The sequence below is a fragment of the Crocodylus porosus genome, unplaced genomic scaffold (genome assembly GCF_001723895.1).
Source record: "Crocodylus porosus isolate Cpor-Errol unplaced genomic scaffold, CroPor_comp1, whole genome shotgun sequence".
NCBI classification, from domain to species: Eukaryota; Metazoa; Chordata; order Crocodylia; family Crocodylidae; genus Crocodylus; species Crocodylus porosus.
Window position 1 is genome coordinate 15,774,898 of NW_017728951.1, and position 18,896 is coordinate 15,793,793.

Sequence of the window (18,896 nt, forward strand, 5' to 3'; positions counted from 1 at the left end):
TGAGGGGCTCATGCAGAGCCCCCCACGCAGTGTGGGGCAGTAGGGGGAAGCAGGGATTGCCTGCTGAGTGGGGGCTTTTTTTTTTTCAAAGTGCCGGGAGCTAGGGTGGGCAGGCAGCCATTGCTGGACTGGGAGAGCGGGTAGGGGATGGGCCTGTGTGATTTGGAGATTCAGCCAAATCGATTCAGGACAGTGTTTCAAATCACCGAATTGAATTGCTGTCCCCCAAATCAGCCAAATCCAAACCTGAAGCGAATACTAGCTGCTTCGCACGGGCCTAATGGAGACTAATGTTTAGTACAAGCTATCTGCTCAGCTTCCTAACTGATGAGGTTTGGATAAGCACTAAGCCTCTGAGATGAGAAATTACACCACCTTCATCTGTGATGTCAGCGGTACTCATAAGTTCAGCATAGTTTTCATAACACTGAAATAGCTGAGCATGACTTCCAAAGAAAGTCTAGTCGTTTCCAAACAGTATTTTGGTAATTTGCTCATCCTCAGTCACTTCTGAACTGCATAGCATGATGGCTGCTGTGGTCCTGGCAGGATCTCTCTGGTGAAGTATAAAAACTGAAATCCTGGCAACTTGCAGTTATGAGCATCAAGAATGCTTTTGGGCGGAGTGAGATTATTAGACAAGTGCTGTACTGAAAAAACGACAACTTGGATAATAACATCATAGAGTAAATAGCAGAAATGTTCGCTTCCCTTTCTAGAAAATCTCGGACACCACTGATGATGTAGGATGGATGCAGTGCTCCACTTCAGAAGTGGCTGCATTTCTGTAGAACATGAAGCAATTCTGAAGGAAATGAACTATATAAATGTAAATCATTATTGTCATTTAACTTATTGAGGTTTACTCATCACCAATTACAAAGACATTTATTTTATTTTAGTGCTTGTAAACAAAAATAATTAGCTTCACTTTATTATTACTACATTAAGATTGCCAAACACTTCCGTTAGAAATGGAGGGTTTTTTTACCGTTTTTGTGTATACTGCCAACCCAAATATGCATTTATACTCTACAAGTAGGAATGCAAAGTGCCAGATACTGAACCCCGCCCCCCCCCAAAACCCAACACATTTAGGTGCCTAAATCTAAAACTGCAATTATAAAACCCCTTCATTTAGCCTTTTTGCCAAACCTAAGAGATTCCTAGATTCACATCTGATAGACTTGAAAGACCTCTGCAGTTTTATTTCAGCATATGCCCAGAACAGCCCCAACATGCACAGGTGACACTTAGCTCCCACTTGCAAATTCAGATTTCAGATCTGTGTAACAGACTGGTTAAGTCCCCTTAGGGCCTTGATTTCTTTGGCCAGTTGTAAGTGATTCTAACATACTTGGGCACCTCACAAAATGCACTTTTAGCTACTTTCTTTTTTAAATGCAACCAAAGAAGTCAATACCAGCGTTCATTTATATAACTGCCTTCCCAGGAAGTGGAGGGTCCTGGGTTCAGTGCTCTCCTCAGCCTGAAAGGGTTCAATGCACACTTTCACCTTCTCATGTGAGTGCCCTAACCACCAGGGAATATAGACTAGGGCAGTGGCCCACAACCTTTCTGAGTCTCAGGCTGGGACACCTGGCTCTAATTGAAAGTGGGCTCAGCTCAGCGTGCTGTAGAAGGGCTAGATTGGGCACAAGAGTGCTTCAGCATGGGGCTAGCTGGCAGGCAACCCCTGCACCAAAGCACCCTTGTGCCCCAGCCAGCCCTGTCAACACCTGCACGTGCATTGCCGGGCCATACATAATGCTGCTGCAGGATAGTACTTGTACTTACAAATACTAACCTACAGCAGCATTCATTAGTTTACTGAGGCCTAATAGGGCTGCATGTGTAGATGCAGAGACTTTTCTGTGCTAATTAGGCAGCTCCACAGTAAACATCTCATGTTCAAGATCAGGTAACCAAAGCTCATTCTGGCGTACTGAAGCTGATTAGTGATGAACCTATGCATAACCAAAAGTTACCAATCTCATTGATTTAGTGGGCATTTCCCATTGCAGTGCATGTATTTATATACAGTGGGATTGCAGTGCAGTCAACTAGCAGAGGGAAGAACAGCTGGTGGTGGATCAATGGACTGAGGATCTTATTGTTCAGTAGATGGGACAGATAACTGCACCGATTAGATTTGATTAGTGATAGGAAAAGAGGATGATGGGGCCTCCACAGCTGCTGAAGTACTTGTTGCATTTCCTCCGATTGCAACCTTAACCTCACTTCTACGGCTGCCACAATGATTACAGCATCTCTCCTTCTAAAGCTGCCTGAACTGTGGTGGTCATGGTTAGCAGTGAATAGCCTAAAAGTTGTGGCTGCTTTGCCTTTCCCTGATAGAAACTGAAAAAAGCTCTTTGGAAGGAAGAAAGGATTTCTTTTTTCCCCCCTCAGCCATAACATTTTCCTCCTCCTTCATCACTTCAGCTGCTGTTGTCAGATACGAGTCACACTTACTTCTCCAAGCCTCGTTCTTCCTCTGCTTTTCTGACCAAGAGAAGAGCACCACACAATAAGCATTTGGGGGGGGGCGTTATTTTTTCTGAGGCTATATGCACTTAGGGCATTTCTCCTAGTTATAGCCATCAGCAGTGAGCCGCTGCTAGAGATGTCCCAGTGGGCATGCAGAGAAGCTACTGTAAGCTACTATTTGCAAACATGGCGCTTACCTTATTTTTAAACTGAAGTAATGGCTGACTGGGTTTTACCTCTGCATGACCTCATAAGTGCAACTGTGCCAGTGTCTGGCTGTCAGTCGATGTAATCCCCAGCCTCATTCTAAATCTAAGAATAAAAGGTAATTATCAAAGACAAACACTAGCTTTGTTATTTAGAGGAATTTTTTCAGTGAATTCTCTTTGCGTCTTGACAGGCTTGTTTTCATTTTTCTTTGTGTTCTGCATTTGAGTATAAATGCTGTAGATCTCTCAAGGCAGTCATCAGACCAAGGATTCCCACGCAGCTGAGCCTGCAGAAGGTCTGTGATTCTCGCTGGCTCAGACATGCACAGGCCATTTTCTGTTCCTGTGTCTTGACAACTGCTCCGTAAGAGCCCTCCTCTTTCCCAAGGTAGAGAAATGAGCCAGACCATCAGCACAGACTCTGTCCTCTTTGGGCAGCTTTGCAGAAGGAACTGGAAGCTGACCTAAAAGCACAGTTAAGGGACTAGCTCTGGTCTCCTGTCCATGTGAACAAAGCATTCAAGACATGCTCAAGGGTCTGGCTAGAGATGCCTGGACGCTGGTTGGGTGAGCATCATTTGTGCTCCTATAATTTTGAGCAGAGGTCAGCAACATTTTTTGGGCAGGGTGCCAAAATACACCTGCAACCTCAACTTGTAAGACGTTGACGTGCCGGGGCGGATGCGGGATGCCACGAGGAGCGTGTTTCTTGTTGTGGCAGTGCAGTCCTGGCCCCTTCCCTGCCATCTGCCGCAAGGCTTGTGTGCCAAGCAAAATGCCTTTGCATGCCACTCTCTGGCATGCGTGCTGGGGGTTGCCTATCCCTGATTTAGAGCATGGGAGGTGGAGAAGTGCTCTCCTGTCATTGTGGTAGGCCCCTGAACCACTTCTGCTAGCCCATGAACAGCTCTTCTTTCTATTTAGCAGGTTCAGTTTGTACCCAGCCTGCTTTATTATGTTATAGCATCCTCTGAATAGGTTAGGTGGCACAAGACTGAGCTATGTATAACTAAGATACCTGTAACTAAGATACAAAAAAAAAAAAAAGGGGGGCCTAAAGCCACACTTGTAGGAAAGCATGTTCAAAAGTGTTGACTTCTTTTGAAACTTGGGTGAAAATCCTATCCTTAAACCCTTATATAAGCACTTAAATTAAAAGCTTGATTTTCAAAAGTACCAGCCCCCTATCAGCATCTTTAGAAATCAGTGGGATATCCTTGGGACCTGGTATTTTCAGAAATCAGACCACTTACATTTGTGTCCTAAAATTAGGAGCATAATTCTGGGCTCCACTTTTTGAAAGTTTAACCTTTTGCAGCACATTTGCTATAGAAATTGAGACCCCAAACAAAATTCAGATCCTTGGATCTCCAGCATCTCACCATTTGGATACGTGTTTTGGTTCAACTGGGTGTGAAATATGGTGCTGTAAAAACACATTTTTATTGTTATTTAGTTATATTTGCCAAATAATTTTGGTTCTTTTCATTTGAAACTGTTCACACAGCTCTCAATTCATTTTTACAGTTACATTCCTTAATGAAAGTGAAGCAAAACTAATATTGTGTTTCATTAGCAAAACTATCCATAGAATGTCATAGTTGCATTAAAATGCAAATGCAAAGCCTTTCAGATCAAAATTGGCCAAAGTGCTATTTAATGGCAAATCAGAGGTGTATCTGATTCAGTTAGTCTAGAAGGTGCATCTCTACCTTGCTTACTCCCTGACTTCAGACTAAGCCATCAAACTACCTTTCTCTGTTTATATCAAATATTATGGATGACATGGAAATAGGACAGAATACAAAAAAAGTAGTGCAGAAGCAGTAGCACCATAACTGGCATAGTCACATATGAGATAATTAGATTATTAAAATGGTCTGTCTGAAGATGCCTATTACTAAATTGAAATCCAATTATAGCTTTATGGTCTCATTGAAAAATGTTTGGATATTTTGTTTAAGTCCTTGTAAAAGATCATTTCCTCTTGGTATCTGCTATACACGTATCAGACTTCTTTTTCCAAACAAATTTGACCTCTGTTATCTTTTAATCAGCTATAAGTTAGAAAACAATGTTAATTATTTTCCATACCCAACAATAAGTGTGTTTCCTAGCTTTTGAAACCTGGTTTGAAGAAAAAAAAAGTATACAAAATACTCCTTTAAAGTGTACTTATGTTAAAATGGCACAATTATAGTGTATATATAATATAATGTCTATTATAATTGTGTCGTGTTAATAACAGCGCTTTCTCCACTTGGTGTAAGCCCGGAGAAACTCGCTTATCAGTGCATTGCTGAGGATTTCCTGAGCATAAGATCAGAATCTGTCTCCTGAAAAAAATATTTGGGGCCCAATCCAGCTGTCATTTGAGATTTCTACTGCGATAGCTAAGAGCAGATCTGGCCCTACTTCTCCATAATTGGCACTGCTTCAGAAATAAAGCAATTGTTAGTGTGCAAAGAGAGGGCTTAGGAATTTCCTGCACTCCTGCTGTGTGGATTCAAATGCTAAGTTTAAATAATGTATGAATCTGAGATTATTATAATTGATCATTGTATGATTTATACAGAGTAATTATAATTAGGTAGAGGGAGAATTTTCAAAAGCCAGTTTCCTGGTAACCAGAGCTATTAAATAACAGTAAGCTGCCAAAACAAAAATTAGGTGGGAACTTAGCCACAAAGTTTGAATGCCTGTCCTAGATCTTGATTTATCACAGCTCTCCCTATTATCAATACCTTTTTATTTGTAACAGTAAGGACTTGTTTGACTAAATGCGAGGATTATTGTTTCATTTGTTTTAAACTAATCAAACATCACAACTACAAACCTGTAAAGATCTAATTTATAACAAATGTAAAAGGCGCAAAAGGTTGAAAAGGTTAATTAAAAATGTAATGATCACATTTGCTGAGACAGCACTATTAATCATTTTACATCAGCAGTCAGGTGACTTGGAAATCATTAATTACAGCCACCTCAATGTTATGATGTAACATGGCCTATATTGTTAAAACACGTGCTGTATTAAAAGAAGACACTAAGGTTCTCATTTTATTTTGGAATGGTATTGATAAGTATGGTGCATTTTTAAATATCCTAGCAAAAAGTTAGCCCCTTATAAAGAGCTCCCTATTTCCAGCATCATTCTCATTGAAGTGAATGAAGCTTTGGCCTTTGGTATGTCTATGTCTAGTCTTACCTCTTTACCCCAGAGGAGGTTTGCTTACAGCTTAATGCTTAATGGTGTTGTAAGTATGGAAGGAAAAAAAACAGTAGAAATTCATCATCATGGAATATAATCTCTCTGAAATGCTGTATACGATCAACAAAGTGAATACTCAAGTGTCAACAAGCACATTTAAATGTAATTTTTACCATGTCAACTGGAAAAAGTAAAAAGAAGCTTGAAGGATCAATTACAAGGGTCACAACCTTGTATTATCAGATTTGCTGTAATATTCATGCAGGCTTTATTGGAAAGGAACATAAATTTGAAAAACAGTGGAATTAAAAAGGATTGTGACACAAAAGCAAAGAGATGGAAGCTTTTTCCTGTTTTATTTTGCTAGGATAGCACTTTAGAGTGAGCCCATTATAACACTGAGAACAGTAGTTATGTTAACATGGTAATTAATCAAGTCTGAGGAAAAGAGGAAACAAGTTGTGAATTCAATTCTGCAGTAATAAAAAGAAATGCTGAAAGTTACCCTGTAAATTGGCACGGGTTCGGTAAACAGTCTCTGTTTCTTGTGAACTTGCATGCGATAGACCACTGCTCATGTAGACGATGTGCATTTTAATATTTTACGTTTTGTTCTGTAGCATTGCTTGCACAGGTTCCTGCCTTAGTTCTGTCCACTTAGTATTTGACTAAGCCAAACAACATCTGGAATGGCATATCTGGGTGCATATGCAGTAACAGGGGGTCACTTTGAATATCCCACGTCAAATTAATTAAAAGAGCTCAGCTGAAGCCTTAGTGATAGCATTCCACATCACAAAATGAGCCTCTCATTCAGTGCTGCACATGACTTGTATCAGGGTAGATTTTTGTGTAAGACCCTGTTCTGTGCAAAATTAATTGCTAAAACTGGTATACCATTAGGCACTGGGAGGACCTTCCTGCCTTCAAGCCCTTTGGGCTAGGTTTGAAATCCGTGTTGCAGTATGACAAATGCTGACTGGCTCTGTGAGAAGCAACTGGCAGACTTTGTTTGTTTCTTTGTTTTATCCTTTCATTCCTGCCTCCCATCTTGGAAGAAAGAAATAAAACTAGGAATAATGGACCAAATTCCTCCTCTTTGTTTTGTTGAAAATCTGGACTAATTTTAGCAAGTACCCTGGATTTACCTAAGCTACATATTGGTGTGACTAAGGTCAACGTTTTAGTGCAGGACTGCGTTCATCAGTAGAGCAAAGAAAATTACATTTTCATACGAGCCTTCATTCTGTTAGCAGCAGGAAATGAAAGATGATAGATCAGGATATGCAGGTGAATACAGGCAGACACAGAGATGGATTCAGGCAGCAGGCCACAACACTATTAACGCTGGTGTGTCTGCCCTGCCTGTCCCCTGTCTCATACCAGACATTTAATGGGTTTAGTGTGGGGGTTACAGGGCTCCTCCTGTACCAGCCATCAGAAGTGTAACCGTGTATCTCCGTGCCCTGGGCAGCCATATAACACTTGGGGCAACACTGCCTGCCCTGGTGTCAATCACAGCCCCATGACAAGATTTCCTTAGCCTGCTTGTAAGACTTGGCTCATAGCCGAAGAATGCTCTCACACAGCCCCCATTAGGGAGACAGAAGGTACCAAGGGGAGACCTCAGTCTGTGAAGACTTTGCCTAAGTACAGACAGACAAAAAGCCTAAGGCTGATTCAATTCAGACTTTGCAGGTTAGCCTAAGCTGCATAGATTGAACCAATAAACAAGTGACCTGACATTCATTTTTGATTCTGGAAATGCAGCCACATGCCTGCAGTGGCCCAGACCAGAAGCCGGGGAGCACTAGAGCATGCCTCTGTGCTTAGCTGGAGCAGACAGCTTGGGCTAAGGCTTGCCTGCATACCCTGTGGGGGGGGCGGTTTGCAGGGGAGGTGCAAAGCATCATGGAATGTGGGGGAACTGAGAGTTAGCTTGAATCTGGCGGGGATCTGGGGCAAAAGTTCAATAAACCAATTTAACCTAAATCGGTTAAGTCTGATACTGCATCTGGTTTCTCTTAAACCAACTCTGGCCGTTTTGGAAACTGTGTACATGCACTGAAGTTTTGTTGCGTCACAGATTAGAATGGGTTTCTGATCACTTATACCAGTTTATTTGTAATTTCTGTCCCTAGCCATAGTTGTCTCCCATTCTTGCACAGGAGCAAAGGCCAGCACTGTTAGCCCTGGGCAGAGGCTCTTTTTCTGTACTGGCCTCCTGAGGCAGAAACAATTGTGACTTGAAGGGTAACAGGATCAAACCCTAATCAGACAAAGTTACAACTATTCATTAGGCCTGAGATCTTAAAAAAAAAATGTGGGGGCACTATGACACACAGCCTTGCTGAGTACTCATAGGCACCTGGTGTCTTTGTGGAGAGGAATTCCTAGTCCCCAGTGCCTGTGTCATGCATAGGAACAGTTACGCACTCAGCAGAGATCCAACAACCCTGAGTGCTGAATGGGGAACTATCAAATTTGGTGGAGGAGATTCATCTTCTTCTCTAGACATGGTTTGAAGGCAGGTTGTTGCCACTGCATTTAAGGGAGGACCTGATCCAGGGAAACGTGATGCACACTTCAGAGATCAAGCCTTCAGGCTAGATAGGCCAAGGATTGCTTGGTTTGCAAATCACAATGGAGTTCAGGTGTTCAAAGCTGTAAGCCCATGGGAAACGTTAGTGTCAAAGAGTTTCAGTTGAGGTGCCTCTCGAGTTAGCCAGGAGCTGAACAGGGCTTTTGAGGATTTTAGCGTCGGGCTTGTTCACCTTTGTCCTGCTGTAAGCGCTTAAGTTTGTTTGTGGATGTAGCCCTCTGTGCTCCCCAACATACAGGGATAAGTGTCAAGCTTCCTATGGCCTTGATCATTTCTCTGAAAATGCAGGGTAAAAGAGACTGGGAATTATATGGAACGCAGGTACATCGGTAGTTGCCAGTAACCATGATCTTACTGAATCTTGTGATAGTTCATCATTTTCATAAAGCCTCAGTTTCCAGAGACAAGTGATCATGACAGAATCTCATCAGCTTCCATTAGAACAAAAAAGCAAGCAAAAATATCTAGCCCTCTTGGTATACACAGTCTTGAAAATGTGATTTCCGTGTACCCCAAAGCCTCAGAAACTAGAAGGCAAATAGAACCCCCAAATTATACACACCATAATTGGCTTAATCTCATGACTTTTTTAAGAATTGATTGGTTGTGTTTCTGTGCCACTGAGGTTTGGCAACACTTTATTGATAACACCCATTTTCTTAGACAAGCATTAGCATGCAAATGAGAATCTTACCTGCATGTCCCTATTCTTTTCCAAAATAGAAGTAATTAGGTAACCTGTATCGAAATAACACTGTAGGATCTGGTTCCCCAGCTCTCCTCATCCATGGGTTTTTGCATGCAGCATTCTGCACTTGTGCTAGGCAGGAATTAGCCCATAGTGGTCACCATTAATGCCTCTCAGTTTTGCCTTTCACCTAATTAACATTTACTGCAGTCTTTTGAGTATTCCCATGTTAACTAGCCTAGTAATGCTAATTACTTTCAAAGTGCAATTGTAATTTCAGTGGCAACCACTGTAAATTGCTTTTTATGTACTGTAAGAAAATTGAATTCTAAATGTCCATTTTGTTGTTTAATATAAATTCTGTAACTTAAGTCATATTTGCAGAAAAAGATTGTAGTCGGAGGTGGGGAAATGATCTCAAATTTCCCTTTAGTTTAGTAGCAAACTTTTAATAAGAGGCTCCCAGAATGCATTAAGAGTTCTTGTCAACATATCACTGGCTCATAGGGAAGTGAAAGCACCTTCCTGTGCAGCCATAAAATTCACTAGACGTAGCTCACGAGTAGGGAGAGGTAGTTAGCCATGTTAGTTCCAAGCCAGGCAGCAGGCAAGGCATGGTGGTTAAGGTGCCACTCTTCCCTGCCTTCTACATGCAGTCCATGAGAAACAGTAAAATAGATACAAGGAGGATGACAGATGGATGATTTAGAGAAGCAGAAGAATATTGGAGGTGGGGTTCCCTTTTCTCTTTTCCCATGAAACTTCATTGTTTGGCCCAAACTTGTGGTAAATATAAGGAGCATGTAATAACTGTTACAGAAGATGAGGTATGCCAAACAGTGTAAATAGGATGAAAAATCTCTCTTAAGCTGTTTGATTTATATGCCTAGAATGGGTGGTTTATTATCTTAATCATCTTTATTAAAGAATCACATCAGAGTCATGCAAATTATAGTGCTAGGCATGTGCAGACACAGAGTAGCAGACAGTTCGTACCTCAAAGAGATGACTGTCTAACTGGACTAGACCAGTCTTATGCAACCTTCCAGCCCTGTGAGTTGGATGAGTAATGCAAAGTGAGTTTATTGGCCAGATCCCACCTAGGATCTGTCTGTGGGTCTAATCCACATGCTGGCTGACCCTGGATCCAGCTGCACGCTGGCCCAAGCGCGTGGGCCAACCCCGTGTGTCCTGGATCCAGCTGCATGCTGACCCAGCCTCACACACCTAGTCCAGCCAGCCAATCTAGCTTGCAGAGCCAAATTATTCAGCCTGCAGGTTTACCCCTGAGTCTGGAAATTTGGCAGTAAGGGGATGACAATGCTGCCACTGGTCCCCTGCCCCCAAATTTCTGGATCCATTTGGAGCCCTGTGGATTGGATGGCACAACTCCACAGACCGACCAAAAGTTGAGCACTACTGGACTAGACTGGTGTGGGCAAGCAGTGTAACAGAAGCAAAGTGCACTGTAACGGCAGTAAATGCCCAGTTAATTCCACATTTCCTATTTTTGGGAGGTGGGGGAAGGTGAAAAAGGCACATTTAGTTAGGAAGGAATTAACTGAATGGTGTAATACCCGATGGGGAATAGAGTAGAGGTGGAAGGGCAGGGCAAAGGAAATAAGAGGTATAGGTGTAGAGTGAAGCTGACACGAGGATGCAGAGAAAGGGGAGAGAAAACTCAGCAGAGGCCAAGAAAGTCCCATTAAAAGTACAGGGAGTGCTCTTAAGGTTCCTGCTTTGGTAACTTCTATAGCTGCTGTACTTGCTGAAGTGTTTGGCTGTCTCCTCTTTGCAGTTTTTTTCTCAAGGCCGCATGACAGGGGGATTCTTAATATCCCCAGAATTAGAGAGGTCTTGCTTGCACAGCTCTGGATTCAGAAATCCTTCAACAAGGGGACATCCCTGACTGGGCCCCACTTTACCACTCGCATAGTTAATACTGAATAAGTGCCAATTGTCTGCTTGTCTTCATAATTTGAATATCATAAAACAGAAGCTGGCAGAAAAATTGACCTTAAACGTTAGTAGCATGTAAGTAATCTGCAGGAACATTTGCAGTAATTACCATGTTAACTCTTTGTAGTTATCTTTGTTAACTCTTTATAGTGATCATAAGTGTCAAGAATAACTGCATGATATTTTTGCAGTGTAAAAGATGGTAGGTTCTGGTTTTTAATTTTTACATTAAAATATGATTCAGTAGTCCAGGAAAATCTAACATTAATGAGAACAATTTGTTTACATATTCTTATTTAATACAAGCACAGCTGATTCATATCTCACTCTATTATAATTTGTAGTTTAAAAAGCAAAGTACTGCTATGTGGTGTAATATGGAGCTTAAATATTGTAGGGTTTTATATGCTGGCTCTGGATTTAAGACCCAGATACCTTGTTCCGGGTAGACCCAAACCCTCAGACCAGCCACGGCCTCTCCATTTGATAATAGGCAAAGATTATTGATGCACAGTGATAGCAGATAAGAATAATGAAAACAATTCTATCTGTACCAGTCCCCAGGTTCACAGAGTCAAGGTACATCTGGCCAGCACATGAGCTGCACTGTGAGGTTCTCTCTTTAATATCAGATATCAGCAGCCTGGAGGTTGGAGGGCAAGGCACATCCCTATATTAATCCTCCCCCTCCCTACCCCCTAGTGGGGTGCTTGAGACGTGCTGGTGGTATGCCTTTGTCCATAGTAGCCTCCGATTCCCCTCTTGGGGACCCTTTTCTGCTCTGAAATCCCTTCTTTTGTGTGCTTTTCCTCTCCTTTGATGACTCTTCATCTTTGAGCATCACTGATTGGTTTCCCTCTGGTCATCAGACTGTCCACATTCTGTGCTGTCAGCATTATCCCTTTGTTTCACAAACCCATCACATGCATGCATCCTAATTTGTTCTTTCTGGTGTCCTCCTCATTTGGTCTGTTCCCCAAAACTGGATATCCCAAGGGGTTTGCAGCTGGGCACTGTGACCTGGTGCCACCTTATCTCATGTTATAGAGCAGTGTGGTACATGTCTCCAATTTCCCAGCCTGTGCGTCTGTTTGCTACCTGCTTATGTCAGACACAGTGGGCCTTGAAGGCACAAACAGCCTTTTAAAAATCAATTAACCCTTGCTGTTGCCCTGGGCCATTGTTTTAATGCATATCTACTTTACCTACAAGCCAATTCCCAAAGGCAAACCTCTAAATACCATTTTCTAACCATCAGTACATACATAGCAAAATAGAGAGCAAATGGCAGGTAACTAAACCCAGCAAGTTACAGGCTTGATTAAGTTAGAAAGAAAGAAGTCTTTGGCATATTTTCAAAGATAGCACTTAAAAAGTATAAGATACCTGTGGGCTAAAGTACATAAATGAAGGTACATATCAGAGTAGTTTTCTAAACAATTTGCATCTAGCTTAACTTGCGCTTAACATCACTTTCACTACTGTTTAAGTTCTCTCTAAGTTTGGCTTGTGCTGTTTTTCAAAAAGAATTGTTAAAATGTCACTTTTGGTTTTTTTTTTCTTTTTAAGTTGTTAGGCTTTAAAGCACTGTAATTCTATGACAGCATTTGCCATAATTTGGATAATAAAGAAAAGAATTGGCGTGATTATAAACAAAGTTGGACAGTTGTGTTTGGCTTGTTTTTAAATTGTTTGTTATGAAGTATGATGTAATAAGTTTATATCTACGCATGTTGGCATGCTTTAATTCACTGCTCATCTACAGATTCATAGCAACCACTTATCCAAGGGCATCTTAGTTTAAATGGTTGAGCATAACATTTGTCTTCCAGGCACAAATAACCATGTAATTACTCTGTAATCACATAGTAATTAGTGTGTACTATGCATATATTCTATAATTATATGCCCTACAGATTACATGGTAATTATACTTGCATTTAGCATATAATTCTATATACTGTATTGCAGCTGAAAACTTTTGAGTTTAGAGTTAAGGTTATAATTATATGTTAATGTAGTACAACATTTTAATGTTATAATGCTAAGACAAAGTTTTCCAAAACCCAAATATTTGAAAGTGAAAACTATTACCATTATATTTATACATAAAATCTGAATGCTTGTTGATGCCTGCTGTCCCCTTATGTTGATACTGGTATATTTCGGTTGAATAGCTATTCAAAGAGCTATGGAAATAATTAAAATGATGCCTTTGGTATTCTGTATTTATAAAGGGCTTAGTCCGTCTGCCTGTGTGTCTGTCTGTAACACTCTTGGAGCACTCTGATTGGTTATTTCAGCAAACATTGTGATTGGCTGCCAACCAATCAGAGTGGTCTGCACAGACAGATGGCCAGATGCAGTGTGGGGGTGTTGCAGGACTGGATGTGCGGGGAGGGGTGGCATGTGGCTGGATGTGGAGCAGCAGCAGCAGCACAGGGCGGTGGATGGCAGTGGTGGCTACGTGCAAGCTTCCCCCACCCCTGCTCCTGGGAGGTGGCAGCAGCATGGGGTGGTGGCATGCGGCGCTCTGTCCCTGCCCGCCTCATCCCCTCCCCCCCATCATGCTTGATGGGAAATTCACTACTATAAGATAAAAATATATATTCCTTAGACTCACCACAACCTATGAATTCTTGCTGTTTATTTCTACTTATATACCTCCACCCAACTAGTATCCAAACACCTTGCAAATAGCACCTCTGTTATGTAGGGAAGCCTAATCATTTCCATTCTAGAGGGAATGACACACAAAATGATTAAGGGCCAGATCCATAAAGGACTGGGACACAGCAGCAGCTAACTTCCAAGCACCTGGCTCTCAGAGTAGAATCCCAAACCCCACGTAAAACATCCAGGGTACAAATAAAGTGCATAGGGAAAGTGAGGCAGCTAAGCATGAGGTTCAGAATAGCCCGCGCACTGAGCAGGAAGCTGTCTACAGTCAGCATGGTCCACATTGCCATTGTGCAAAGCTTACTAGCAGGAAACATTGAAAACAGTATGTCTCAAACCTAGTTCTTCATTCAGAATTGCAGGGAGTCATTGCCCTAGACTCTAGATTGACAGTTCAGCATCCTTTCAAACCAAGAAAAGCTCATTCATTTAAAAAGCAGCTGAAGGAGGAGACATCCTCCCCCTGTATAGCAATGTTTTAGGGGTTAGAGCACTAGCCTAGGAAGAAGGAAACCTCGGTTTAATTCCATCCTACCCTGAAGCAGGTGCTGGGCAGGGTAATAGTCACCAGGGCAGCTAACTGCCTCTATCCTAGTCTGACTGGATACAAGCCCACTTCCTTTGCAAGTTGCCTTCTTACCTTCAGTTGGAATGTAATATGACTTAAGTGACAACAGTCAAGCCCTAGGTCTAACTTATACTAGTTTTTATTTTTGTAAGTTCAGTGAATACAAGTCAGATCAGAATCTAATTTCCTTTTCAGCATATAAATCCAGAGTACTCCACTGAAATCTTTGCTTTTATTTTGGATTTACGTGGCTATACAGAAGATCAGAAGTTGCTCTCCATGAAAATGTTGCATTTCAGCTCTGTTATAGATACAGTGCTGTTTAAACTATTGTGCTGGTTTATAGAAAGATGTTATATCTGTATTTTTGTATTTTAGGGAGTTGAGATACAAAAAAAAATATGGTGGTGCTCCCGAATAATGTGGAATGGACAAAAGACCTAGAATGTGAAATAAATATATAATTGTACTGTGCATGATCAGTACATACAGCTGGACTGAAAATAGATTAGTTCCTGGCCTGATGGGCTACATTCATGTACTATTAATATGTTGGATTAATGTTTGGAGAGGCAGGGGGAGTATAGAAGAGAGGTGGGTGGGAGGGGGGCTAGCAACGTGGTAAGCACTAGTAATAGAGTTTCAGATACTTGCAGTATTAAGATAACTGGAGTTAAAAGCAGGTAGGTTTTCTTTACTTTCAAATACTAGGCTTTGATATTTTTTAGTATCCAGCTTATTGTTTCACAAGATTTAATGTATAACAACTCATAGCCTTACGACAGCTCGTGAAATCTTTTCTTTCTGTATAATTTACCATTTTGTGGTGTATTGCAAACCATTCCTTTGTTTTGGCCTATGTCTTTACCTGTACCATGTAAATTCATAGGCAACATCTTCATACCAGGTCATCCTCATAGCCTTTGTAAGACTGAGGCTGTGCCTCTGGAACTGTTAAGGTGATTTTGCAGGCTCTGTAAAGGTATAACGTGGCCTGTAGGATGGACTTGCAATACTCACTGACGTTTGGACTGTGCTTACTCACCTTACAAACTCTCCGGACTATTTGCCTCATAAACTCTGCAACAATAAGCACATTGCTTGACACAGTTACAGTATGGTGTTTATAATGCTCAGGCTGAAGCAAGTACCTAACCAAGTAATTTTTGTTTACAGAAACCAGATTAAGGATTCTATTCCTTTACTATGTTGCTACACAATGGGCCAAATCTGTTCCTGTCATAACACAATTGATTTTAATGTTGTTTCACCCGGTATTAATTTAGCCTAGTATGTGCACACTATTTCTTCTATAAAGAAGATAAAGTGCAGTGCCGCTTAGTTTAGTTATCCTTCATTTTCCAGCATTCTAATCTTAACACATGCCCGTGCACTTGTGCTTGCTCTCTCCCGTTAAATTATTATCCCAAGAAACATAAGGCCTGGTCACAGTTTCTCGCACTGAAGGTTTGTTAGCTGACAAATATATGCTCAAGAACTCATTAACAGTGAAATAGACATAAACATTAATTCACAACATAAATCTGACATATTTCCTATTATTGTGTGTTGTGCTTTTTTTTTAGTGGAGCCGGCACTTTCAAAAGGGAACAATTGCTTGGATGCAGCAAAAGCCTGTAACTTGAACGATACCTGCAAGAAATTCAGATCTGCTTACATAACCCCCTGCACCAGCAGCACGTCTAATGAAATCTGTAACAAGCGGAAGTGTCATAAAGCCCTCCGGCTGTTTTTCGACAAAGTCCCCCCAAAGCACAGCTATGGGATGCTCTTCTGCTCCTGTCGAGACATAGCCTGTACAGAAAGGAGACGGCAGACTATTGTTCCTGTGTGTTCATATGAGGACAAGGAGAAACTAAACTGCTTGGATTTACAAGAATCCTGCAAGAAGAATTACATCTGCAGGTAAGATAGCACATGGCAGAGGAGTGATTAATGAGGTATCAGAGAAAACCTTTTGGAGCTGCTGAAATTGCCAAGTCTAAGAATCAGAATTTCCACCAGGGAATAGGACAGTCAGTGGGAAAAAAACCACTTGACATCTTTAACTGAATAACAAAAGCCAGCATCTGGTCACGTATGTGTTTCCTCTGACACTGTTCATAACCACTCACTCACATTATGAAAGATCTTTTAACCGCCAGGAAAGATATAAAAAAGTTGAGTCTGTTTCCTACAAAATGTTGCAGGAAACTTTTCTTTACTTATCTTCGTGAAATGATTTTTTCCATAGATGACAAGCTGAAAACACAATTAATAGTCCCTGCAGTCAGTGAGATCTCTACTTTGAGCTCCAGTAACCGTTTGTAAGTTAGGAACTGTGTGCACAGCCTGACACGGGACTTTTCTGCAAGGTGTGGGTAGCAAAGGAAGAAAGCTCCCTCCTGGCAATGGACCAGCTCCCACACAGCCAGCTCAGAGCTGTACTAGGCTTGGGACTGTTTCACACCCCCCCCACCAACCATAGCCATCTACGGAGAGAGGCATTAGATTGATGTATCTAGACGGTCATTGACTGTCACTGATCTGACTTCCAGTTTTCTTCCTTATCTGTGTACTTGCCTCCCCTCTGCCCTGTGGAACGCAGAGCTTAAGGAATGGCCATGCTTTTAGCCAGTTTTCTGCAGGTTGTTACATCACAGTCACGGTGTTGCAGTACAGGGCTTTCTCCATCCCTAGTACTTGCAGTATTCATTAGGTGTACTGCTTATCTGGGAAAGCTGTTACACCAATGCCATCTTTATAAAGTTCTGTACAAGAACTTCACCTGGTTTGCAATGAACAGACCTGCTGTGAATTATCAAAAGTTGTGAATTGGGTGTAGAGAGAAATGCAACTTTACATAGTCCAGGATTCTGTATTTATTGTTGTGTATTTATGGTTATATCTTTAAAGCCACTGCAATGCCTGCTGTAAAATATAATAATGAGGGGTATGACTGTGATCCCTCACTGTATTATTGGGGTACTAAACCTTTTGACCTTGATCCTCATGTAAGCCTTAGCGTGGGGACCTGCAAAGGGGAGTGAGCGTAGATGGCTTTCTTTTCTCTGTCTTTGGGAAGCAATGGGCTGGTCTAACTCCAGTGATACTTAGAGCAACTCCTTGTGTACTTGGAGTTTTAGTCTACTTGAACGCCCTGCCAATGGCCATCTCAGCAGCCCAGGATCTTCAGACTGTAGCACCCTCTTGTCAAAGGCCCATTGAGCACTTCCTATATCAGATACCACAAAGTGATGCTCATCTGTAAGTCCCTTCCTTGTAAGTCTCTCCTGATTCTCAAGTATTTTCTGCATAAATGGCTCCTTCATAGTGACCCCCAAAAGTACCTCGGTACCCAGATAACAGAGCAGCAGTATTTCTGCTCTGTGCTCTACTCAGGTTCCACAGAATTTCAGTGCCTGCAAGACGCGGGAGAGGATTTGCCACATAAAGAGTTTCCTAATACTTAAGCTACGGCAGGGGATATTTAGCTTAAGTACTACCATTACTTCTTGTTCTGGCTTGGCTATAAGCTCTGGTCAAATATAGCCTTAGCAGCTACATTCTTAATGGTATTTTGTTTCCTCAGATTTCATTAATCTTGCCCTGATTTTGTGCCTTATATATTCCATCACTGCACAATCTTGTTTGATAAAACTGCTATTACGGTTGCCCAAAGCTATGATCAGCCTGGTACAGAATTGATTTTTCCAGATTCCTATTGCAGTTCCTTCTCGTTCAAATTTCATTTCAGAAGCTTCAGAGTCTTTGTGGCTCGCTGCACCAGAAGTGTTGTGGGTGGTTAGGTAAAGACATGCAGCAATGTTGCAAGTATACAGGGAACACCTGCATCGTGTCATTAGGACTAGGGACAGACGTTCAAAAAGCAAGAGCCTAAATTGATTCAATCTTTGCAGGTTAGTCTAACCTGGCTAGGCTGAACCAGTCAAAATTGGATAGGCATTCTGTCTAGACTGAGGAAAGTCAGGCGCATGCCTGCAGTGGCTCAGGGTGTAAGCTGGGGGGTGCTGGAGCAGCCCTCTCTCCCCTTGTGCACGGAGCTGAGCTGAGGCGGGGTGTAGCCAGGCCCTGGCAGGACTCCATCATTAGGCATACCTGTCTGCACAGTTCCAGGCTTTTCCCCGCTGGCTGCTCAAGGGGCAGGAGTGTTGTCAGCCCCAGCCCTGGGCTAGCAGTCTGAGGCAAGGCAGGGGTGGGGCGGGGCATGCAGTGCACACATGCATCTGTTAATGATACAGAGCTTTTCAATAGCCCTCCATGCTTTGTCATACTGTCTGCAGCAAACTGATAGACAAGCAAGCCAGCTGGGAGCTGATAAGTCTTTATCACCCAGTTATCAAAACAATAGCCTCTCTCCATTAGTTCAAAGTTCTTAGTTTACCAGCAGATCTGTTGATTAGCTCCAAAAGCCCTGTTCTGTCTGCCTGCCTGTCCCAGTGAAATTGGAGACACACACACACACACAC

The 18,896-nt window shown here is 42.0% G+C and overlaps 1 protein-coding gene across 2 annotated transcripts in view; it reads left to right on the top strand.

Annotated features, from left to right (window-relative positions):
* Positions 1 to 18,896, top strand: part of GFRA1 (GDNF family receptor alpha 1) — a 213,904-nt gene that overhangs the window by 113,579 nt on the left and 81,429 nt on the right. For both annotated transcript variants that reach the window (XM_019555818.1, XM_019555820.1), the window contains exon 4: positions 15,993 to 16,332. In XM_019555818.1, the coding sequence (XP_019411363.1) occupies positions 15,993 to 16,332 (340 nt within the window). The remainder of the gene's footprint in view (positions 1 to 15,992; positions 16,333 to 18,896) is intronic.